At 37.1% G+C, this 26,612-nt stretch overlaps 1 protein-coding gene across 14 annotated transcripts in view; it reads right to left on the bottom strand.

Annotated features, from left to right (window-relative positions):
- The window catches only part of RAP1GDS1 (Rap1 GTPase-GDP dissociation stimulator 1), a 182,473-nt gene that overhangs the window by 59,382 nt on the left and 96,479 nt on the right, over positions 1 to 26,612 (bottom strand). For 8 of the 14 annotated variants that reach the window (XM_024245972.3, XM_024245971.3, XM_054554213.2 and 5 more), the window contains one exon: positions 3,056 to 3,202. The exons of the other annotated variants lie outside the window; for them this stretch is intronic. In XM_024245972.3, the coding sequence (XP_024101740.1) occupies positions 3,056 to 3,202 (147 nt within the window). The remainder of the gene's footprint in view (positions 1 to 3,055; positions 3,203 to 26,612) is intronic. 14 annotated transcript variants of the gene reach the window in all.

Genomic DNA, 26,612 nt, shown 5'->3' with positions numbered 1-26,612 from the left:
GAGTATTAAGTTTTAACTGCTTCACCAATAGGGAAACAAAAGTATATATCCAGCTCATAGCTTAGAAGTATAGAGTCTTGAGCTAGTTTAAAACTTTTGAAACTGATAAAATTATGAATTATATACAGCTTTAGCAAATGGTACAAAAATGACTTTACTGAATATTTTCATAACATATATGACTTGCACGTGTTTAGGAAACTTGTTTTATTCCTTATTTAATGGGTTTAAAAAGTGGATATGCTCTGAGTTTTACTGTATGAACAGGAAGCATCTGAATCAAGACATTCTAAGTTTCAATTTTAGGACTAATAAATAATTTGAAAATATTCTCTTCAGGGAAACTATGTTGGTGGATTTTTGTGACCACTCTCAGTACTTTTTTTTTTTTATAAGCATACTTTAAACATTTTATACATACAGCTAAAGAACAATAACTTCCTAACTACAGATAAGGCTTAAGTTATTGGGTCCAAGGGCAGTTAACTTTTCTGCTACAGCAGGAAAAAGCTATTTGTCACTCAATATTTTACTTATAAATTAGCAGAGTCTTGTATACTGATGTTCTACATAGTAAATACATATAAAAAGAAACTTCACTTATTAGTGCTAATAGAAAGTACCTCCTGAGTTTCAAAAAGCTGTTATTTTTTGTTTCAGGGACTTATCTAGGTACACATGATCAATACCAAACAATCTGAAGTCAGTAAAGATGATGTAATATTTAAGTCTTCAAACATAAATTTTAAGGAAAAGAGAAAGCAAATAATGGACAAAACAATAAAGACGCTTTAATAATTATGCCAAACACACATAAAAGGATATAATTTCAGTGAACCTTAGAAGAAAACGAATCACTTCACAAACTAAGACACTCATGACAAAATGTAAAAAGGAAGTAAAGACGATGATAGTTATAAGTTTCGCAGTTGTTTCTTAAAAATACTCAAGATTATGTCTTTTATTCGATAAGTTTTAAAAGCTGCAAACTGCAGCTTTTGAAATAAAGGAAGAAAAAGACCATTTGTCCAATAATATTCAGAGAAAAGTTAATACAGCTTTCTAAAGTCTCTAAGTTATTTCTTGGAAATACCTGAGCTCTAGAAAAAAGCCTACTCTTTAAAAAATATATATACTATACAGTTAGACTGTGCACTCCACATGCTGTTAATTATAACCTTCTTTCTCAGAACACTTCTCTACACACTGGGATACCCTATAATATTATGGGACTCAATCACTGCTTTGGATTGGAAATAGTGATGCTTTTGAAGACCAGCCATCTGATATATTAATACTTCTATACAGATTTTTTCAGCTTCCTCAAAGAACTAACGGCTAGTTTAGATGCATAACAAGACTAATTCTACTACTTCCAAAACTGGGATAACTTCTTAAAATTTCTTTCATTTATATTTCTAAAACCTTTTCCCATTTAGTGTTCTTCCTACTTTCTCAAATGTCCAAGCCCAAATGCAGTTAAAAGCAAAGAAAACAATATGAAAATCTCACCAATGATTTCTTAATGCAATTCAGATACCTATGTATTATGGTTAAATTTCAATTATTTAGGAAATCTGTATTTATTTTGTGGATTTCTCAGGCTCTGTCCTTTCTGTTTCTCATATTTATATTTAGGGCATTTGTTCTTCAAAATTGATTCCACCAGAAGGGAGGAAAAACAGATGTAACTTATCCTATGAAGACTACCATTTATTATTAGCTCAAGTTTAATAGGTAAGCCATTTGATCAATAAAAACTCTATTATCCTAATTCAAAGGCTTAAAACTGGCAGCCCTTGGACAGGATGAGGCCTGAAGATACTTTCTGTTTAGCTTCTATAGTATTAAAAATATGTAATCCAACATTTAAAACTCAGATGTCATATAACAAACTAGACATTTCAGCTTTCTCCCCCACCTCCCATCCCCAAAATATAAAGATTGGGCAGTATTTGGCCAAACCGTCATACAGAAACAACTGGCTAGAGAAGAGTAGTGGTTTTCCCCTTTCAATAGGACAAGGGCTCTTCAATTTACCACAGTCCCCACCATTCACTGTTGTCACTAACATCAAGGGCCAAATATCAGTAGCCATTTATTGTCAAGGTTTATCTTTTTTTTTTTTTTTTGAATTATTGAGAATATTTCTTTGGACCCACAACTATCAAATGTGGAAAAAAAAAAAAAAAAGTATGCCAAAAGGGCCATGTGTTTCTAGAACACATGAAAGTAAAGAATAATACTGAATGTCTAATATGCAAATAAAATATTTCTCTGCCAAAATATCACAACTTAAAATGCCATTATGAAACAAACCACAGAAAGACCTTATTCGTGTTACATACCAGAAACATACCAAAATTTGAATGTCTGATCCACACAGTGATTCACATAACATGATAAAGAAACAAATGGATATTTTGTGACACAAACGTATTGTGAAGCCTTAATATCACAGATTTATATGCATTTAATTAACCATATAGGCTATCTGAAAATTATTGATACATCACTTGTTTCTAGGGTCTAAAAATGTTTTACAGAGAAAAGAAACTGCTGTTTACAATAATTAAATTTCTAAAATGAGATCTCTGCAGTTGCTCTGAACTTGTTTCTAAAGCCAGATTTTATTAGAGTTTTAAAAAATTATTGAAAGTAAACCTAGCATCTAGATAAAGTAATTTTACTTCTGCAAACAGTGTTCATATTTTAAAGCTACTCCTGGTATATATATAATGAAGATAAAACTATTTTAATATTTTTTATTTTTAAAATGTTCATAGTAAGAATGCTTAAATCATACTATAGGGCTGTGGAGTTTTTGTTTTTGATACTGATCAAAACTGGCAGCCCTTCAAAAATTAGTCCCATTTAGTAAATTAACCATTTTACATTTTTGAAACATTGAAATTTAATGTTGGCTAATTATTAATTTTATATGCCACTTACAAATTCTTTGCTCATCATTTTTCAAATATTTTGTTTTGCACTATAGTAAAGATAATTTTTAATTTTTCCCCCAGAGATAAAGCAAGTTTTCAGTTTTGTTTACCATTCTCATTGCTATAGTTCATCAGCATGCCACAAAAGACAGTCAAGAGCTTCTCATTGGCGGGATCTGTTATACTGCACAGTGACCTTAAATGGTCAATTACAATCTGTGCACCACCTGCTTGGTCAACTGCACTTCTGCCCTCATCTGTAAAACAAAGAGTTAAATTAAAAATAAAAGAAAAAAGAAATGTACCTTACAATTTCAAATACAAAACATAACAGTGTTATTCTTTATTTTGTGAATAAATAGAAAATAAACGTAGGCAGGACATTAAATATGTCTTTTCAGAAAAAAAACAAAAGAAATAAACATGGAAATGGGGGTGGGATGGGGAAAAGAGACAATCACTTTTTAAGCAAATTAAGACTATTCTCATTGGCATCATATAGGAGCTTACAGAACTTCTCTGTGTCCTAGAAGTTTACAATATGACAACTTTCACTCCCTCTTTCACAAATGACAATGCTGTGTAAGAGAAAAAAATAGAAACTAAGTGATATTCTATTGGCATCAGTTTTTGTCCTTCAGGTTGAAAAAATCACTAAATATAACTTTTTATCATTGGTTTTCAAAATCAGCTATTATCGAAGAAAACCATATGGGAACGTTATTATGTCTTTGATAATAGCAATTATTAAAGAAAACCATATGGTGTAACTCTAAATCACAATATATAATTCCTGAATATTAGTACTATGGTCTTTGTTAATGGCATTTCCTATAGTCCAGAAGCATGTTCCCTTTTTTCATTCTTGATTTGTTTCTTTTTTCCTTATTCCCTCTCTTCTAGGGCACACCAATATAATTCAACATTACAAAAAGTGGTCAAGTGATGGTCAAACATAACTTCCAGTATGTGTCCATCTACGTTGCATAAAACAGATGTCACTTAACTGTCAGAACATACAAACAGCTTTAGACTACTTTCTAACTTTTGAACATAAGAATGAAAAGAAATTAAAAGAAGAATATGTGTCATTCTAAATCTGACACCTTAGATAAAATATAACCACCCTCTAGAAGAGGTCCAAGAGAAATGTGTGAGCCATAAATGTGAACCACATGTGTAATTTAAATTTACTAATAGACACATTAAAAAATAACAGCTGAAAATTAATTTTAGTAATATTCAATTCAATATATATCACTCTGATATGCAAATCAATAAATTAACAAAATATTTTGTATTATCATCTTCACAATATATCTTCAAACTCCAAGTGCTTTCTACCCTTACAGTTACATCTCAACTCAGACTAGCCACATTTAAATTGCTCAGTAGCTAAATTTGGCTAGTAGCTACCACACTGTACTATTCAGCTACAGAAGTATAGCACAAATATCAGCAAAAGAAATGACTCACAAAGGAATTACAGCTATGAAGTTAGTTACAATTTGAAAGATTTTCATTTTCCAAATATAAGAACTGAAATTAAGGTCATACCTTTATTACTGTTGCTGAATTGTATTAGATGATACAACTTAAAATATGTAATTTCTTATGGTATAAACACACACACACACACAATTATATAGCAAGACCTCAGAAATACTATGTTCATAATTTTGAAAATTTTTGAGGAAATCCACACTAAAATGAAACAAAACAGTTTTATCCACTTAGTTTTATTGTATTGTTATAAAGATGGAAAACAGGACCGTATGCTAATCAGCTCATCAGATCACAGAAAATTCTTATACTGCCAGAGTAACTAGCTAGATGAACCAGCCAAGAACATTGGTCAAATCTCATTTAGAAATCTAATTTCCAAATTTTTGTTTTCCATAACATAGATGTAAATTATCTAAATTACTGGGCAATTTCTATGTGGATGATGTCTCAGAAAACAGAACATTAGGATTACAAATCTAAATGTTCAGACCTTCAATAATATGAAGGTATAGTACATCCCATCCCTAAATTGCAAAGCTCGAATAGTATTTGATTCTAATTCCTGAGTAAACTGGGCTTTTGAAATATAAATCATGTATGCTTAGAACGTAGAAGAAGACGTCTTAGAGAATAGCTAAACTAAGCCTTGTATTCATATATTAGGAACTTCATATACTAGGAAACTAGGGCTTAGAAACTATGTGGCACCTATTTGCAATGAACTGTGAATGAAAGCTGGCTTCCTATCCACACTAAGCTAGTAAATGTTCAAAAATTCCATAATTCAATAAATTAAAATACAAACTTATTCAACAAATTTCATGCAATAAAAACACAATACAATTCAAAGCAAATTACCTATTTGTGTTTCAGAGCCACAGTGCTTTTCTTCTCCTCCTCTCCTTCCACCCCCCTCCTCTGAATAGTCTATAACACAGCTTTTTACTCATGTGTTATTGAGAATTGTTTGCAAGGCATAAACACAATCTCTATACTAGAAATTATGTTATTACCAAATATGAGAAGAAAAGCAAAGCATGTATTACAATAATAGTGACCTGGGTTCAAAAAATATTCACCACCACTATAGGAATGATTGATTATATAGCTTTTTTCTTTCTTTGGACAAATCAGCCTGAGAAACAAAGTAAAAGCATTTTATTAAAATATTTAATAGAATTTAAGGATTCAAAGGAATAAATGATAATAATGTGTTCCTTTACTCTAGCAAAACCAGTGACATAAGTCATCTTTAGAAGTATCTTACAACTGACTTATTTTTCCAGTAGTATTTAGATAACAGATCATTTTAGATACAACAGCTATCATTGCACAAGTCCATATAAATTGGTTTTCCATAGTTAACTCTATACCTTCATGTTACATTATCATAATGAGTATTATTGTTCACTTAAAAATAATTCTCAAAAGGTTCCCTATCCTAAACTTGTGTATCCCTAAGTGTAAGCTCATCTTTCACTCTTCTCATAAGTAACAGCTAACTTATGAAGCAACCTGAGCTGTCACTTCTAAAAATATAATTTACATCTCAATTTTCCTCATTTAATTATGAAGCATCCAACCACTGAAAAAAGTGCAGCCCACTCTTTAAAGTCCTATTAAATCCTTTAATGATGATCTTTCACACAAAGCAGTTTCTGGCACAAGTATGATCATTCCTCACATTAGCTAAGAGCAGGGCTTTAAATCTAAAGAGTTACTGCACTTCCATTACCCTTCTGTAATCAAAAGCAAGCAGCAATAAAATTTGTGTCATGGTTATCATGTCTCACAAATGAGAAAAAAAAATGTTACCAAGTTAAACACTATTATCAGGTACAAGTTATACACTAAGGGTGAGGAAAAGACATAAAATACAGCCACTGAATCTAACTATTGCAGCATGTCTTACAGTGCATCCTAACTTTGGATTTTACTACGTTTCCTCCTTGTGTATGGCAAATGCCTAGTATATAGTAGGTACTCAATAATTTTTTAATCAATGGGGCCTTTTGACAGATATTGATAAATTACTATTCACCTTGAGGATGGATGATTGTGAGAATGACACACACATACGTTGGAGTTTGTAAATTTCATATTAAAATGTGATTTTTAAAAATTATCACTTGCATCTTTAAATTTATCTGAATTGAAAAGGAATCAAGTATCAAAAATCTTTCTAATATGTTAGTGTATTCTTAGCCTGGCTTTTAATATTCTGTGGTTTAGTATCTTTTTCTATAGGAGATAATGTTACTGATATGAGAGTAATGTTTTTGAGACATAGATGTCATTTCTACTTATTATGGGTTAAATTGTGTGCCCTCCTTCAATCTGTGTTTAAGTTCTAATCCCTAGCACTTCAGAATGTGACCTTATTTGGACACAGGGTCATTGTAGATATAATTAGTTAAGGTGAGGTCCTACTGGAGTAGGGTAGATTTTTAATCCAATATGACTTGTATCCTTATAAGAGGAGGGGGATGCACAGAGGAGAATGCCACGTGAAGACAGAGGCAGGGATTAGAGTTATGCTACCATAAGCTAAAGAACACCTGGGACCACCAGAAGCTACGAAGAGGCAAAAATGTCCTCCTCCCCTATAGGTTTCAGAGAGAGGCATGCCCTGATGAGCACCTTGATTTCAGACTTAAAATCTCTGGAACTGTGTTCATTGTAGATTCTGGATATTAGCCCTTTGTCAGATGAGTACGTTGTGAAAATTTTCTCCCATTTTGTAGGTTGCCTGTTCACTCTGATGGTAGTTTCTTTTGCTGTGCAGAAGCTCTTTAGTTTAATTAGATCCCATTTGTCAATTTTGGCTTTTGTTGCCATTGCTTTTGGTGTTTTAGACATGAAGTCCTTGCCCATGCCTATGTCCTGAATGGTAATGCCTAGGTTTTCTTCTAGGGTTTTTATGGTTTTAGGTCAACGTTTAAGTCTTTAATCCATCTTGAATTAATTTTTGTATAAGGTGTAAGGACGGGATCCAGTTTCAGCTTTCTACATATGGCTAGCCAGTTTTCCCAGCACCATTTATTAAATAGGGAATCCTTTCCCCATTGCTTGTTTTTCTCAGGTTTGTCAAAGATCAGATATTTGTAGATATGTGGCATTATTTCTGAGGGCTCTGTTCTGTTCCATTGATCTATATCTCTGTTTTGGTACCAGTACCATGCTGTTTTGGTTACTGTAGCCTTGTAGTATAGTTTGAAGTCAGGTAGCATGATGCCTCCAGCTTTGCTCTTTTGGCTTAGGATTCACTTGGCGATGCGGGCTCTTTTTTGGTTCCATATGAACTTTAAAGTAGTTTTTTCCAATTCTGTGAAGAAAGTCATTGGTAGCTTGATGGGGATGACATTGAATCTATAAATTACCTTGGGCAGTATGGCCATTTTCACGATCTTGATTCTTCCTACCTATGAGCATGGGATGTTCTTCCATTTGTTTGTATCCTCTTTTATTTCATTGAGCAGTGGTTTGTAGTTCTCCTTGAAGAGGTCCTTCATGTCCCTTGTAAGTTGGATTCCTAAGTATTTTATTCTCTTTGAAGCAATTGTGAATGAGAGTTCACTCATGATTTGGCTCTCTGTTTGTCTGTCATTGGTGTATAAGAATGCAAACAAATTTACAAGAAAAAAACAACCCCATCAAAAAGTGGGCGAAGGATATGAACAGACACTTCTCAAAAGAAGACATTTATGCAGCCAAAAGACACAAGAAAAAATGCTCATCATCACTGGCCATCAGAGAAATGAAAATCAAAACCACAATGAGATACCATCTCACACCAGTTAGAATGGCAATCATTAAAAAGTCAGGAAACAGGTGCTGGAGAGGATGTGGAGAAATAGGAACACTTTTACACTGTTGGTGGGACTGTAAACTAGTTCAACCATTGTGGAAGTCAGTGTGGTGATTCCTCAGGGATCTAGAACTAGAAATACCATTTGACCCAGCCATCCCATTACTGGGTATATACCCAAAGGACTATAAATCATGCTGCTATAAAGACGCATGCACACGTATGTTTACTGCGGCACTATTCACAATAGCAAAGACTTGGAACCAACCTGAATGTCCAACAATGATAGACTGGATTAAAAAAATGTGGCACATATACACCATGGAATACTACACAGCCATAAAAAATGATGAGTTCATGTCCTTTGTAGGGACATGGATGAAATTGGAAATCATCATTCTCAGTAAACTATCGCAAGGACAAAAAACCAAACACCGCATGTTCTCACTCATAGGTGGGAATTGAACAATGAGAACACATGGACACAGGAAGGGGAACATCACACTCTGGGGACTGTTGTGGGGTGGGGGGAGGGAGGAGGGATAGCATTAGGAGATATACCTAATGCTAAATGGCGAGTTAATGGGTGCAGCACACCAGCATGGCACATGTATACATATGTAACTAACCTGCACACTGTGCACACGTACCCTAAAATTTAAAGTATAATAATAAAAAAAAAATCTCTGGAACTGTGAAACAATAAAATTCTCTTATTTTAAGCCACCTAGTTTGTGGTACTTTGTTACAGCAGCCCTAGGAAACTAATACACCACTCCATATAATAGAATATAATACAACACTGTGAAATATTTAAGTTTCTTTTTTTTTTGTGAGTATTGTTTAGAAATGGGATTTTGCTCTACAGGCTAACTGCAATAGTAATGTTCCTTGTTAACAACAATTTACCACTGGGAGAGGAGCAAGAGCACAGAAAAAGCCCACAGTTGTGCGGGAATGGGTCCAAGCCTGAAGGCAAAGCAAGAACACTAAGGAAAGTCCTCCAGCACCCATACTCTAAGCATAAAGTAAGAACAGCCAACTACTAAAGGAATTTGAAGAACATACTGCACTCAAGTAAGGTGAGCAACAACAAAATATGAACCTAGCTCAACTCCTGACTAGACTGGCTTGACCTCTACCCTATGCGAACACCCTAAAACAAAAGGAAGAGCGCTCAATTCCAGAGATTAAATACTGTTAATCTGTTTTCCTACAATAATATCCAGCTGCAATAAAAAGTTGAGATGCATTTTAAGAAAAAAATAACTCACTGTCAAAAAATGAAACCAACAAAACTCACAGGTGATCCAGATGTTAAAACTATCATACACAGACTTTAAAGTAACTATAATGACTATGTTACAGGATCTAGTGGAAAAAGTGAATAATATCCATGAATAGATGTGAAATTTTGGAGAAAATGGAGACTATAAGAAAGAGTTAAATGGAAATGCTAGAAAGGAGCAACATAAAGAATTATTTCAACAGGCTGAATAGCAGACTCAACAAACCAAGAAAAGACTCAACAAACTCATAGATCAATAGAAATTACACAAACTAAAACATGAACAAACTAAACAAGTGGGAGTGGGATAACCCAGAGCACCCAAGAGCTGAAGGAAAGAAAACAGCAAATGGTCTAACCTAAGTGTACAGTAGTCAGCAGTCCCCCTTCATCCATGGTTTGACTTCCTGCAGTTTGTTACCCATGGTCAATGGTAGCACGAAAATAATAAAAAAAATTCCAGAAATAACAAAATAAAGTTTTAAATAGCATGCTGTTCTGAGTAACATAAAATCTTACACCATCCCATTCAAATCATGAACTCCCCCTCTGCCTGGTGTATTCATGCTAGATACACTACCTGCCCATTAGTCACTTAAGTAACTGTCAGATCAGCTGTCATGGTATCGCAGTGCTTGTGTTCAAGTAACGCTTATTTTACTTAATGGCCTCAAAGTGTAAGAGCAGTGATGCTGACATACGGCTATAACTGTTCTATTAGTTATTGTATTAATCTCTTACCATGCCTAATTCATGATTTAACTTTATTACAGGTGTGAAAATATATTAAAAAAGACATGATATAAACAGGTTTGGTACTACCCTTGGTTTCAAGTGTCCACTGAGGGTCTCAGAATGTATCCCTTGTGGATAAGGGGGCACTACTGTACCTGGAATCTCAGAGAATGAAGTGCTAGAGAACAGGGTAGAAAAATATTTTAAGAGTTTATGACTGAAAAATTTTCCAAAAATGAAAGCCATCATGCTACAAATCTATTAAAGCTTAGAGAACCCCAAACAAAGCAAAACAATTAAACATACCTAGACCTATCATAGCCAAGCTGTTGAAAACAAACAAGAGGGAGGAAGGGAGAGAGAGAGAGGGAGGGAGGGAGAGAGAGGGAGGGAGGGAGAGAGAGGGAGGGAGGGAGAGAGAGGGAGGGAGGGAGAGAGAGGGAAAGAGAGAGAATCTCTTAAAGGCAGCCAGAAGGGGGAAAAAAAACAGAAAAAATAAGAAGTAAAGCAGACGTCTCATCAAAAACTATGCAAGCTAAAAGACAATGAAATAACATCTTTAAAGTCCAACCTAGAATTCTACACCCAGTGAAAATATCTTCCAGTAAGTAAGGTTAAGTAAAATTGTTTCAAGCAAATAAAAGAGATAATTCATTGCAATAAACCTGTTACACAAAAAATGTTAGTAAAAGTTTTTCAGTTAGAGGTATACTAGACAAAAATTTGGATCTACCCAAAGAATGTGGTGCACTGAAAATGATAGAAGTATGTTAAGACAGTTTTTCTCCTATTTTTAAAAGATCATTGACTGTCTAAAGTAAAGACAGGCCAGGTACTTTGGCTCATGCCTATAATCTCAGCACTTTGGGAGGCCAAGGCAGGAAGATCTCTTGAGGCCAGGAGGTTGAGATCAGCCCGGGCAACATAGTGAGAACCTGTCTCTACTCAAAAGGAAAAAAAGAAAAGGAAAAAAAGAAATTAGCCAGGCATTGTGGCATGCACTTGTACTCCTAGCTACTCAGGAGGCTGCAGTAAGAGAATCACTTGAGCCTAGAAGTTCAAGGTTACAGTGAGCCATGATTGCACTACTACACACCAGCCTGGGCAACACAGCAAGACCGTGTCTCAAATTTTTAAGTAAAAATAACATCAATATATTTGGGATTTCTAACATATGTAAAAATGAAATAGAAAACAAAAGCATAAAAGATTTAAGGGATGAAGTGGAACTATACAGTAAGGTGATTGATTGATTAAATTAATGTGACATAATGTTTGAAGATAAACTGTGATAAGCTAAGAATAAATATTGCAAGCCACAGGGCAACCACTAAAAACTTACAAAGTGGCATAAGAAGCCAATAATGGGCTGGGCACGAGGGCTCATGTCTGTAATCTCAGCACTTTGACAAGCTAAGGCAGGCGGATCACTTCAGGTCAGGAGTTCGAGGTCAGCCTGGCCAACATGGTGAAACCCCATCTCTATTTAAAAAACATACAAAAATTAGCTGGGCATGGTGGCGTGCACCTATAGTCCCAGCTATTCATGAGGCTGAGGCAGGAGAATTGACTGAACCTAGGAGGCGGAGGCTGCAGTGAGCTGAGATCGTGCTACAGCACGCTAGCCTGGGTAGCAGAGCAAGACTCCACCTCAAAAACAAACAATAAAAAAACACAAGCCAGTAATGGAGCTAAATGTGAAGAATCCAAAAAAAGGTGGTCAAAGAGGGAAAGAGGAACAAAGAACAGTTCAGACAATCAGAAAACAACTAGGTTCAGAAATAAACCCGCCTTTGTGGGAGAAAAAAAGAAACAACTAGGAAGATGGCAGATTTCAAGCCAACCACAGAAAGATCATATTAAATACATATAATCTAAATGTCACTTACTTAAAAGGGAGAGATGGTCAGATTGGGTAAAAAAGCAAGACCCAACCATGCTGTCTATAATTAACCCACTTTAAGAATATCAAATAATATTAAAAGGTTGGTAAAAGATACACCATGCAAACACTGATCAACGGAAAACTGGTGTGTCTACATTGTCAGACATAGTAGACATCACAACAAGCAGTATTGGCCGGGGGTGGAGGCTTGTACCTGTAATCCCAGCACTTTGGGAAGCCAAGGCGGGAGTTTGAGACCAGCCTGGCCAACACAGTGAAACCTCATCTCTACTAAAAATACAAAAATTAGCCAGGCATGGTGGCGTGTGTCTATAATCCCAGCTACTCGGGAGGCTGAGGCATGAGAACCACTTAAACCTGGGAGGTAGAGGTTGCAGTGAGCCAAGATCCCACCACTGCACTCCAGCCTGGGCAACAGAGCAAGACTCCATCTAAAAAAATAAAAAATAAAAAATAAGCAGTATTATCAGGGATAAAGGGGGACATTACATAACAACAAAAGGGTTAATTCAACAAGAAGATATAACAATCCTACACCTGTAATCCCAGGATTTGGGGAGGCTGAGGTGGATCATTTGAAGTCAGGAGTTCAAGACCAGCCTGGCCCGACATGGTGAAACCCCGCCTCTACTAAAAATACAAAAAAAAATTAGCTGGGGATGGTGGTACATGCCTGTAATCCTAGCTACTCAGGAGGCTGAGGCAGGAGAATCACTTGAACCGGGAGATGTAGCCTGCAGTGAGCCGAGATCCTGCTACTACACTCCAGCCTGTGTGACACAGAGAGACTCCATCTCAAAAAAAAAAAAAAAGATATAACAATCCTAAATGATGTATAAATGCCTACAAACAGATCTTCAGAATATATAAAACAAAAACTGATAAAACTAGGGATAAATCCACACATTCACAATCACAGAACAGATGCTTATTAAGTTTTAACTTAGGCTTTGTGTCAGGTACAGTAGATACAAACAGCAATACAAGACTTTGCTTTCAAAGAGTTTCTATTCCAGTGAGGAAGACAGAGTAGTAAACAGAATAAAAACCTCAATACAGCTGGGCGCGATGGCTCACACCTGTAATCCCAGCACTTTGGGAGGCTGGGGCAGGTGGATTACCTGAGGTCAGGAGTTCGAGACCAGCCTGGCCAACATGGCAAAACCCCACCTCTACTAAACATACAAAAATTAGCCAGGTGTGTTGGCACGCGCCTGTAGTCCCAGCTACTCGGGAGGCTGAGGCAGGAGAATCGCTTGAACCCAGGAGGTGGAGGTTGCAATGAGCTGGGAGCAGAGATCGCGCCACTGCACTCCAGCCAGGGTGACAGAGCGAGACTCCATTAAAAAAAAAAAAAAAAAAAAAAAAAAGCTTTAATGCAATTTTTTTACGGTGTGTTATAGAAGCACAGAGAAGAGAATATACCTCTTCTGGAGGAATGAATGGAGAAAAAAGGAGAAAGGGGGTTTATATAAAACTGCAAAGGAATAAAAAGTAATAAAATGTTCATAATAAACATGAATACATTCACCTAATATCTATAAATAATGAATCCACAATAGATAGATTTACATGGTAACATTAACATGTTTTCTCTAGTTCACTTGTAATCTAAGTTAAATCCTATTTAATAGGAGTAAAATTTCCTTATTTTAAATACTGATTAATGAAATGTATTACACAGTCAGTTTCACCAATATATCTCAAAATCTGCAACTAAATTAGCATTCTCTCCCTCCTTTATCACTTTTCTGAATGCTTACTATGTTTCATACATTGAACTAGGTCCTGAGAATAGAAAGACAGATAATTCAGTTTTACTTGGGTGAGGGGAAAAAGAGGGAAGTGTGAGGGAAAACATATAATTTAAGCAGCAAACAAAATTAAGTGTTCAGAGTAAAATGGAAGCACAATTAAGGAAATTACTTTTACCTGGAGGAGTCAGAAAGAGATTCATAGCCATGTTTTCCAGAATGTCTTTCAAGCCCTTACTGCAATTTAATATGTATATAAAAAGAAACAAAAATTGTTTACCTTTTTGTTTAGATTCTAATTGGATTCCCTTCCTTATTAGCTCTACTAAGGAAAAATGTAGGTAAAATAAACTACACAGATTTAAAGTGTGTTTAACTGATGAGTGCTGACAGCTCCACATACCTTAGGAACCATCACCACAATCAACATACTGAGCATTTTCATCACAACCAAAAGAATCCTCAAGTCCTTTCATAAGCCATCTTTCCCTCCACCTCTGGTCCCAGGTAACCACTGTTTTCTGTCAGTATAGATTAGTTTGCATTTTATAGAAATGGCTTCATGCAGTAAGTATTCTTTTATGTGTCTATTTTCACTCAATCTAATGATTTTGAGATTCATCCATGTCATCATGTATATAAGTATTTTTTCATTGCTAAATAGTATTCCATTGTTTGAGTATACCACTATATCTTTTATCCACTCAAATATACTGATTGACATTGGGTTGTTTCTAGTTTTAGGCTACTGTGAATAATGCTGCATTGAACATTCATGCATAAGTCTTTGGGCAAGTATCTAGGAATAAAACAGCTAGATCATATCATAGGTGTGTATTTGTGAGTATATGGTTATTAAGCATTAAAAGAATGATGAGCCACCGAGACATTATATTTAAGTTTTCATATACTGTATGATATGGTCTGGCTGTGTCCCCACCCAAATCTCATCTTGAATTATAGCTCCCACAATCCCCACGTGTCATGGGAGGGACTCAGTTGGAGGTGACTGAATCATGGGGGATTGTTTTTCCTGTGCTGTTCTTGTGACAGTGAGTAAGTCTCATGAGATCAGATGGTTTTATAAAGGGCAGTTCCCCTGCACAAGCTCTCTTGCCTGCCACCATGTAAGCCTTTACTCCTCCTTCACCTTTCACCATTATTGCGAGACCTTCCCAGTCATGTGAAACTGTGAGTCCATTAAACTTCTTTTTCTTTATAAATTACCCAGACTTGGGTATGTCTTGATTAGCATGTGAAACAGACTAATACACTGTAAAAATGAAAAATTCTTAAAAGAATGAGTGTATTCCTGAGTGTATAAGAGGACTTCAGTACATGCATATCAAACTGAAGTGGAACTTTAGCTGATTTATATAGGTACACATAGGGCTTCTCCTTCTCCGAAATCAACAGAGCTACAGAAAAGAATCAGCCCCATTCTGTGAAACAAATCTTAAATGTATAACTTTTCTAATTAATTTAACAATAACATAATCATACAAATCATAAAATGACGAAAAAAGTTCAAGGCTAAAGGAAATAAGGATTGTTAAATACAGATCTTCATGTAAAAATAATGCAATTGATCTCACTCATAAAAAATTAAATATTTTACCTGGAGGCTTGGTTGTTAGTCAATCAATTTTAACATAAAGTCACCTTTAAGAAAACTGCTCATCATCCTCATTTATTTATGACTTCCTGAAATATATACCAATTCAAAACAAATAATCTGGCATATCTCCATTCTTTTCTCTTTTTATTATAAAGCAGTGCATAATATGGATCTCAGTTAACCAAGATGAGGTGATACATACAGCATTAGTTTGTTTTCATGCTGCTGATAAAGACATACACAAGACTAGGCAATTTACAAAAGGAAGAGGTTTAATTGGTCTTATAGTTCCACATGGCAGGGGAAGCCTCACAATCATGGCAGAACACAAGGAGGAGCAAGTCACATCTTACATGGATGGCAGCAGGCAAAGAGAGCTTGTGCAGGAAAACTCCCCCTTACAGTAACTATCAGATCTCATGAGACTTACTATCATGAGAACAGCACAGGAAAGATCTGTCCCCATGATTCAATTACCTCCCACTGGGTCCCTCCCACAACACGTGGGAATTATAAATGAGATTTGGGTGGGGACACAGCCAAATCATATCATTCCACCCCAGCCCTTCCCAAATCTCATGTCCTCACGTTTCAAAACCAATCATGCCTTACCAACATTCCCCCAAATTCTTATTTCAGCATTAACTCAAAAGTCCACAGTCCAAAGTCTCATGTGAGACAAAGCAAATCCCTTCCGCCTATGAACCTGTAAAATCAAAAGCAAGTTAGTTACTTCCTAGATACAATGGGGCTATAGGCATTGGATAAACACAGCCATTCCAAATGGGAGACATTGGCCAAAACAAAGGAGCTATAGGCTGCATGCGAGTCTGAAATCCAGCAGGGCGGTCAAATCTTTAAGCTTCAAAATGATCTCTTTTGACTCCATGTCTCACATCCAAGTCACAGTGATGCAAGAGGTGAGTTCCCATGGTCTTGGGCAGCTCTGCCCTCTTGTTTGCAAGGTATAGCCCCCATCCCGGTTGCTTTCATGGGCTGGCTTTGAGTGTCTGCGGCTTTTCCAGGTGCATGGTGCAAGCTGTTGATGGATCTACCGTCCTGGGGTCTGGAGGATGGTGGCCCTCTTCTCACAGCTCCATTACGTGATGCCCCAGTAGGGACTCTGTGTGGGGGTCCAACCCCACATTTCCCTTCTGCACTGCCTTAGTAGAGGTTCTCCATGAGGGTCCCACCCCAGAAGCAAACTTTTGCCTGGCCAACCAGGTGGTTCCATACATTTCCTGCAACTCAATTCTTGACTAAACTCAATTCTTGACTTCTGTGCACTCGCAGGATCAACACCACATAGAAGCTGCCAAGGCTTGGGGCTTCCACCCTCTGAAGCCACAGCCTGAGCTGTACCTTGGCCCCTGCTCGCCATAGCTGGAGTGGCTGGAAGGCAGAGTACCAAGTCCCTAGGCTGCACAGAGCAAGCAGGCCCTAGGCCCAGCCCACATAACCATCTTTTCTTCCTAGGCCTCCAGGCCTGTGATGGGAAGGGCTGCTGTGAAGACCTCTGACATGCCCTGGAGATGTTTTCCCCACTGTCTTGGGGATTAACATTTGGTTCCTCCTTACTTACACAGATTTCTGCAGCTGGCTTGAAATTCTCCTCAGAAAAATGGAATTTTCTTTTCTGTCACATAGTCAGGCTGCATATTTCCAAACTTTTATGCTCTGTTTTCCTTTTAAAACTGAATGCTTTTAACAGCACCCAAGTCACCTCTTGAATGCTTTGCTGCTTAGAAATTTCTTCCACCAGATACCCTAAATCATCTCTCTCAAGTCCAAAGTTCCACAAATCTCTAGGGCAGGGGCAAAATGCTGCCAGTCTCTTTGCTAAAACATAACAAGGATCACCTTTGCTCCAGTTTCCAACAAGTTTTTCATTTCTATCTGAGACCACCTCAGCCTGCACTTTATTGTCCATATCACTATAAGCATTTTGGGCAAAGCCATTCAAGCCTGTAGGGGTCTAAACTTGCCTACATTTTCCTGTCTTCTTCTGAGCCCTCCAAACTGCTCCAACCTCTGCCTGTTACCCAGTTCCAAAGTCACTTCCACATTTTCGGGTATCTTTTCAACAGTGCCCCACTCCTGGCACCAATTTACTGTATTACTTTGTTTTCATGCTGCTGATAAAGACATACCCAAGACTGGGCAATTTACAAAAGAAAGAGGTGTAATTGGACTTACAGTTCCACGTGGTTGGGGAAGCCTCACAATCAAGGCTTCAAAGGCAAGGAGAAGCAAGTCATGTCTTACACGGATGGCAGCAGGCAAAGAGAGCTTGTGCACGAAAACTCCCCCTTATAATAACCATCAGATCTCATGAGACTTACTATCACGAGAACAGCATGGGAAAGACCTGCCCCCATGATTCAATTACCTCCCACTGGGTCCCTCCCACAATACATGGGAATTCAAGATGAGATTTGGGCGAGGATGTAGCCAAACCATATCACATATATATTAAATACTTATTAACTGACCCATATTGTGTTGAAAAGAGAGTGAGAGAAAGAGAACCACCACTTGTATTTACTTCAAATGACAAACATTCTGAGTAAAGAATATGTTCGTTTCTGTCCTATTACTTGCATCTAACTGTTTATGTTACAGTTTCTCTGGTCACTAAAGACTTCTTTTTTGCTGCTCATGGACATGATAATATGGTTTTGCCACTTTTATCCCTGTTTTATTTCACTTAAAGCACAGAATTAGAACATATTTTGTTAGAGAGCTACTAAACTGAAAAGCTTACTTTGCTGTGCCAATAAATTAGAGATATTTAAAAGGGTATATTAACAATCAGTAAAAATCGAACAAAAGTGATAAAAAGTGACATTTTAAAAAATGTTAGACGTGTATAAATTCCTTATATCACTATTGCAGGAAAAAGTGAATTTATTCAGAACAATTAGAAGGACAGTATTATTTTTTTGAGACAGGGTCTTGCTCTGTTGCCTAGGCTGGAATGCAGTGGCACAATCTCCACTCACTGCAGCCTCGACCTCCCAGGCTCAAGCGATCCTCCCACATCAGCCTCCCAAGTAGCAGGGTCTATAGGTGCATGCCACCACAGCAGGCCAATTATTGTACTTTTTTGCAGAGAGGGGATAGGGGGTCCCACTATGTTGCCCAGGCTGGTTTCAAACTCCTGAGCTCAAAGGATCTGCTCACCTCAGCCTCCCAAAGTGCTGGGATTACAGGTGTGAGCCATGATGCCTGGCCCAATTTTAATTTTTCTTTATACACCTTGTCTGTAAAGAAAACAATACAAAGCAATAGATATTTGTCTGCAAACTTGAAGAACATACCTGTATTTGTCTAGCTGGTTTACTGGGAAGAGTAAAACTCTAAAATTTTTAATTGGGTTTCCTTGGGTATTACTAAGAATCCAATCAAATCTGAACATCCTTTATTCCCAATGAGTTTAAAAGGGAAGTCAGTATTTCACACACTTCTCTACAGAGAAAATGTCAAGAATAAATCAAATATAATAAAGCATGTTTATTCACATACATACATTTTTTTTTTCTTTTTTTGAGACAGGGTCTTCTTGCTCTGTCACCCAGGCTGGAATGCAGTGGCCTGATCAGAGTTCACTGCAGCCTTGACTTTCTGGGCTCAAGTCTCAGCCTCTGGAGTAGCTGGGACTACAGGTGTGTGCCACCACGCCAGGCTAATTCTTTTACTTTTTTGTAGAGGTGGGATCTCCCTATGTTGCTCTGGTGGGTCTCGAACTCCTGGCCTCCAGTGATCCTCCAGCCTTAGCTTCCCCAAAATGCTGGGATTACAGGCGTGAGCCAACACACCCAGCCCTCACATCATAATTTTTTTTTGTTTAAATAAAGCTTTTATACTTGGAAAAACATAAAAGTTTTTCCTCCATCTCTTGGTTCTACTCTATGTTCTTTCAATTAGGTAAATTTTATTTTTGTGTTCTTTAAGTAAATTAAACAAAATGTTGGCTTAAGAACAGCTTTTAGTAAAATCCTTAAAACATATTCCGAAACCTGCATGCTCAGAATTATTCACACTGAAGCATAAATATATTTAATGACGGTGCATTTATGTATTTGACAGTGATAACTTCCTCAGATATATTTACAGAAACAATGAACCTGAGATCTGGTTTTTAGATCAACACTATCACCAATTTAGCTGTTGATTCTGATAAGTCACTTGAATTTTCAGGTCTCAGTTTTTTTATCTGTAAAATTTGGCAGGGGTGGCTGAGATGACTTTTAAATTCCCTCCTACGTAAAAAACTATGATTTCAAGGTAGCTTTATTCATTTAAGCTTTCTAATTTCTCTTGGTTCCCTTAATCTACATATTCCATCTATGAAACAGTTAATAACATTTTGCTAAATGCAGGAGATTATTTTAACTTTTTGAATATTTATTCCCCAAATGTAAAAGAATATAAAGATATAGAAATTGCCTATGTGCCATTTCTTCTTGTGTCTCTATGAAGAATCTCAGAGTTAATAATGCCCGCAGCAAAACAAAATAAAAAGAAGCAGCAATGACGGAAAAACCCAGAAACAAAAAACAACTTCTGTTCTTTCCTACGTCGGCAAATTGCCCCATCTTCTGTCCAGGTACTCAAGTCCTAGAAATCACTCTTGATTTCTCCCTTTCTCACATTCCCAATCCAATCCATCACTCCAAATACTTTCTAAGTTCCTCCTCCTTCCACACTATCATAACTTAATCCAAGTTACCATTATGTTGTGACTGGACAATCACAAAAGTCTTTCAATTAGTCTCAATACTTCCCTTCTTAACTCTTAATTGCCATGCTTCTCAATTCCTTTTCCATGTAGCTCCAAAAGTGATGTTTTTAAAATCCAAATCAGATCATGTAACTTCTTGCCTTCAACAACTTCTCACTACTTCAAGATGATTCATGAGGCTTTCTATCATCAACACTTTTATTTGTTTCTTGAACTTTATCACACAATACTCCCTGTTCACAGTATCTCACATACTCTGGTTTCCTTTCTGAATTTCTACCAAATCCCTTGCCCTCTCAGGGCTTTACAATTACTACACTTTTTTTTTTTTTGAGACAGGGTCTCACTGTTATCTAGGCTGGAGTGCAGTGGTGTGATGGCTCACTGCAGCCTAGAACTCTTGGGCTCAAGTGATCCTCTCACCTCAGCCTCCAGAGTAGCTGGGATTACAGACACGTGCCACCATAATGGCTCATTTTTTATTTTGTAGAGACAGAGTCTCGCTGTGTTGCCCAGGCTGGTCTCAAACTCCTGGCCTCAAGCAGCCCTTGAGCCTTGGCATCCCAAAGTTCTGGGATTACAGATGTGAGCCACCACACTTAGCTCAATTACTATACTTCTATAAGGAATATTCTTCCTCTTCTCTTAGCTGGCTCATTCTCATTTTCCAGACCTCAGCTTAAATAACATCCACAGAGAGAACTTTCTTCACCCTCAAATACACTCCATTATTATACATCACCTTCTTTATTCCCTTGATGTCAATCATCACAATCTATAAATATCTTTTCTGTAGTATTTACTTGTTTATTATCTACCTCTTCCTGTGAAAGCCTCACAAGGATAGAGACTTCTTGCTCATTCTTTCCCCTATAATCCCCATCACAGGCAGTGCCCCCTAAACATAGTTGGTTTAATCAATATTTGTGGATTTAATTGTAGTATGTATACACCAAAGAATACAAAGACACAGAGTGAGAATTTCCTGGCATTTACTCATTATTTCATATCTTCTCAGTACATACAATTTGTAAGTACAATCATTACCATAAAAATATGTGACCTATATCCTCAAAGGGAGAGAATAATTTGTGGTGTTAAAAAGGAAGTTTTCACACTCAAAGAGATTAGAAGTCAGGGATGTAAATCATGAGCAGCAACGTATTTTTCTAAGTCTGAAATACTGGCCATTCTGATCTGCATGATTATGAAGGCTTTTTTTTTCCATTCCTATTAAATATACTGCTTTTAATTTTGCCAAGTTCTATTTTAATTTCCTGGAGCAGGGAAATGGTAATAGACATACCTACATTGTGTTTGTTGTTGTCTGTTTTCAGACAAGGTCTTGCTCTGTCACCCAGGCTGGAGTGTGGTAGCACAATCATGTCTCCCTGCAGCCTTCAACTTCCAGGTTCGTGTCATCCTACCTCAGCCTCCTGAGTAGCAGGACTACAGAAGTGCTCCATCATGCACAGCTAAATTTATTTTTTGTAGAGATGTGATCTTGCTATGTTGCCCAGGCTAATCTTGCACTCCTGGGCTCAAGTGATCCTCTCACCTTAGCCTCTGAAAATGTTAGGATCACAGCTGTGAGCCACCACACGCAGACTCTACATTGTTTTTCAAGATAAAGTTAAAATGTGTTTATGAAGTCTACTAGGAAAGAAAATTAAATTCTAATGCTTACATTTCCCCCTATAATTTTGCCAACAGTGAATTTCTATTATGTACCTTAGACATAATCGAATGTTTTCAGCATTCAAATAAAAAAACTCATGAATATCGTTTCTAAAACTCAAAACGCAATTTATTCACCTTCCAGATTCAGGCAAAATCCCTGAAAGACTAGATATAAAAGGAAAAGCTATAACATATTACATAAGTAAAACTACAAAAATGAGTCATGAAGAAAAAGCCACCATGACTGTTACGTGCACACATATCAAAAGAGAAGCATGCAATTTGTAATTTTGTGACATTATATTCAGGTTTAAAAATCTGCATTTAGGTGGGAAAATTTCAAGGTGTATATACATTTACACTTATAATGACAGATTCACCAAAGTTGAAATGAAGGAAAAAATGTTAAGGGCAGCCAGACAGAAAGGTCGGGTTACCCACAAAGGGAAGCCCATCAGACTAACAGCAGATCTCTCAGCAGAAACTCTACAAGCCAGAAGAGAGTGGGGGCCAATATTCAACATTCTTAAAGAAAAGAATTTTCAACCCAGAATTGCATATCCAGCCAAACTAAGCCTCATAAGTGAAGGAGAAATAAAATACTTTACAGACAAGCAAATGCTGAGAGATTTTGTCACCACCAGGCCTGCCCTACAAGAGCTCCTGAAGGAAGCACTAAACGTGGAAAGGAATAACCGGTACCAGCCGCTACAAAATCACGTCAAAATGTAAAGACCATCGAGACCAGGAAGAAACTGCATCAACTAACGAGCAAAATAACCAGCTAACATCATAATGACAGGATCAAATTCACACATAACAATATTAACTTTAAATGTAAATGGACTAAATGCTCCAATTAAAAGACACAAACTGGCAAATTCGATAAAGAGTCAAGACCCATCAGTGTGCTGTATTCAGGAAACCCATCTCACGTGCAGAGACACACATAGGCTCAAAATGAAAGGATGGAGGAAGATCTATCAAGCAAATGGAAAACAAAAAAAGGCAGGGGTTGCAATCCTAATCTCTGATAAAACAGACTTTAAACCAAGAAAGATCAAAAGAGACAAAGAAGGCCATTACATAATGGTAAAGGGATCAATTCGACAAGAAGAGCTAACTATCCTAAATATATATGCACCCAATACAGGAGCACCCAGATTCATAAAGCAAGTCCTGAGTGACCTACAAAGAGACTTAGACTCCCACACAATAATAATGGGAGACTTTAACACCCCACTGTCAACATTAGACAGATCAACGAGGCAGAAAGTTAACAAGGATACCCAGGAATTGAACTCAGCTCTGCACCAAGTGGACCTAATAGACATCTGCAGAACTCTCCACCCCAAATCAACAGAATATACATTTTTTTCAGCACTACGCCACACCTTTTCCAAAATTGACCACATACTCGGAAGTAAAGCACTCCTCAACAAATGTAAAAGAACAGAAATTATAACAAACTACCTCTCAGACCACAGTGCAATCAAACTAGAACTCAGGATTAAGAAACTCAATCAAAACCGCTCAACTACATGGAAACTGAACAATCTGTTCCTGAATGACTACTGGGTACATAACGAAATGAAGGCAGAAATAAAGACGTTCTTTGAAACCAATGAGAACAAAGACACAACATACCAGAATCTCTGGGACACATTCAAAGCAGTGTGTAGAGGGAAATTTATAGCACTAAATGCCCACAAGAGAAAGCAGGAAAGATCCAAAATTGACACCCTAACATCACAATTAAAAGAACTAGAAAAGCAAGAGCAAACATATTCAAAAGCTAGCAGAAGGCAAGAAATAACTAAAATCAGAGCAGAACTGAAGGAAATAGAGACACAAAAAACCCTTCAAAAAATTAATGAATCCAGGAGCTGGTTTTTTGAAAGGATCAACAAAATTGATAGACCGCTAGCAAGACTAATAAAGAAAAAAAGAGAGAAGAATCAAATAGATGCAATAAAAAATGATAAAGGGGATATCACCACCAATCCCACAGAAATACAAACTACCATCAGAGAATACTACAAACACCTCTACGCAAATAAACTAGAAAATCTAGAAGAAATGGATAAATTCCTGGACACATACACCCTCCCAAGACTAAACCAGGAAGAAGTTGAATCTCTGAATAGACCAATAACAGGAGCTGAAATTGTGGCAATAATCAACAGCTTACCAACCAAAAAGAGTCCAGGACCAGATGGATTCACAGCCAAATTCTACCAGAGGTACAAGGGGGAACTGGTACCATTCCTTCTGAAACTATTCCAATCAATAGAAAAAGAGGGAATCCTCCCTCACTCATTTTATGAGGCCAGCAACATCCTGATACCAAAGCCAGGCAGAGACACAACCAAAAAAGAGAATTTTAGACCAATATCCTTGATGAACATTGATGCAAAAATCCTCAATAAAATACTGGCAAACCGAATCCAGCAGCACATCAAAAAGCTTATCCACCATGATCAAGTGGGCTTCATCCCTGGGATGCAAGGCTGGTTCAATATTCGCAAATCAATAAATGTAATCCAGCATATAAACAGAACCAAAGACAAAAACCACATGATTATCTCAATAGATGCAGAAAAGGCCTTTGACAAAATTCAACAACACTTCATGCTAAAAACTCTCAATAAATTAGGTATTGATGGGACGTATCTCAAAATAATAAGAGCTATCTATGACAAACCCACAGCCAATATCATACTGAATGGGCAAAAACTGGAAGCATTCCCCTTGAAAACTGGCACAAGACAGGGATGCCCTTTCTCACCACTCCTATTCAACATAGTGTTGGAAGTTCTGGCCAGGACAATTAGGCAGGAGAAGGAAATCAAGGGTATTCAATTAGGAAAAGAGGAAGTGAAATTGCCCCTGTTTGCAGACGACATGATTGTATATCTAGAAAACCCCATTGTCTCAGCCCAAAATCTCCTTAAGCTGATAAGCAACTTCAGCAAAGTCTCAGGATACAAAATCAATGTACAAAAATCACAAGCACTCTTATATACAAATAACGACAAACAGAGAGCCAAACATGAGTGAACTCCCATTCACAATTGCTTCAAAGAGAATAAAATACTTAGGAATCCAACTTACAAGGGACGTGAAGGGCCTCTTCAAGGAGAACTACAAACCACTGCTCAATGAAATAAAAGAAGATACAAACAAATGGAAGAACATTCCATGCTCATGGGTAGGAAGAATCAATATCGTGAAAATGGCCATACTGCCCAAGGTAATTTACAGATTCAATGCCATCCCCATCAAGCTACCAATGACTTTCTTCACAGATTTGGAAAAAACTACTTTAAAGTTCATATGGAACCAAAGAAGAGCCCCCATCGCCAAGTCAATCCTAAGCCAAAGGAACAAAGCTGGAGGCATCACACTACCTGACTTCAAACTATACTACAAGGCTACAGTAAACAAAACAGCATGGTACTGGTACCAAAACAGAGATATAGATCAATGGAACAGAACAGAGCCCTCAGAAATAATGCCGCACATCTACAACTATCTGATCTTTGACAAACCTGACAAAAACAAGAAATGGGGAAAGGATTCCCTATTTAATAAATGGTGCTGGGAAAACTGGCTAGCCATATGTACAAAGCTGAAACTGGATCCCTTCCTTGCACCTTATACAAAAATTCATTCAAGATGGATTAAAGACTTAAACGTTAGACCTAAAACCATAAAAACCCTAGAAGAAAACCTAGGCATTACCATTCAGGACATAGGCATGGGCAAGGATTTCATGTCTAAAACACCAAAAGCAATGGCAACAAAAGCCAAAATTGACAAATGGGATCTAATTAAACTAAAGAGCTTCTGCACTGCAAAAGAAACTACCATCAGACTGAACAGGCAACCTACAGAATGGGAGAAAATTTCTGCAATCTACTCATCTGACAAAGGGCTAATATCCAGAATCTACAAAGAACCCTAACAAATTTACAAGAAAAAAACAAACAACCCCATCAAAAACTGGGCAAAGGATATGAACAGACACTTCTCAAAAGAAAACATTTATGCAGCCAACAGACACATGAAAAGATGCTCATCATCACTGGCCATCAGATAAATGCAAATCAAAACCACAATAAGATACAATCTCACACCAGTTAGAATGGTGATCATTAAAAAGTCAGGAAACAACAGGTGCTGGAAAGGCTGTGGAGAAATAGGAACACTTTTACACTGTTGGTGGGACTGTAAACTGGTTCAACCATTGTGGAAGACAGTGTGGCGATTCCTCAAGGATCTGGAACTAGAGATACCATTTGACCCAGCCATCCCATTACCGGGTATTTACCCAAAGGATTATAAATCATGCTGCTATAAAGACACATGCACACGTATGTTTACTGTGGCACTATTCACAATAGCAAAGACTTGGAACCAACCCAAATGTCCAACAATGATAGACTGGATTAAGAAGATGTGGCACATATACACCATGGAATACTATGCAGCCATAAAAAATGATGAGTTCATGTCCTTTGTAGGGACATGGATGAAACTGGAAATCATCATTCTCAGTAAACTATCGCAAGAACAAAAAACCAAACACCGCATATTCTCACTCATAGGTGGGAATTGAACAATGA

The sequence above is a fragment of the Pongo abelii genome, chromosome 3 (assembly GCF_028885655.2).
Source record: "Pongo abelii isolate AG06213 chromosome 3, NHGRI_mPonAbe1-v2.0_pri, whole genome shotgun sequence".
Lineage (NCBI taxonomy): Eukaryota > Metazoa > Chordata > Mammalia > Primates > Hominidae > Pongo > Pongo abelii.
Note: the sequence above shows the minus strand (reverse complement) of the source record. Positions and strands in the feature narration are given on the sequence as shown.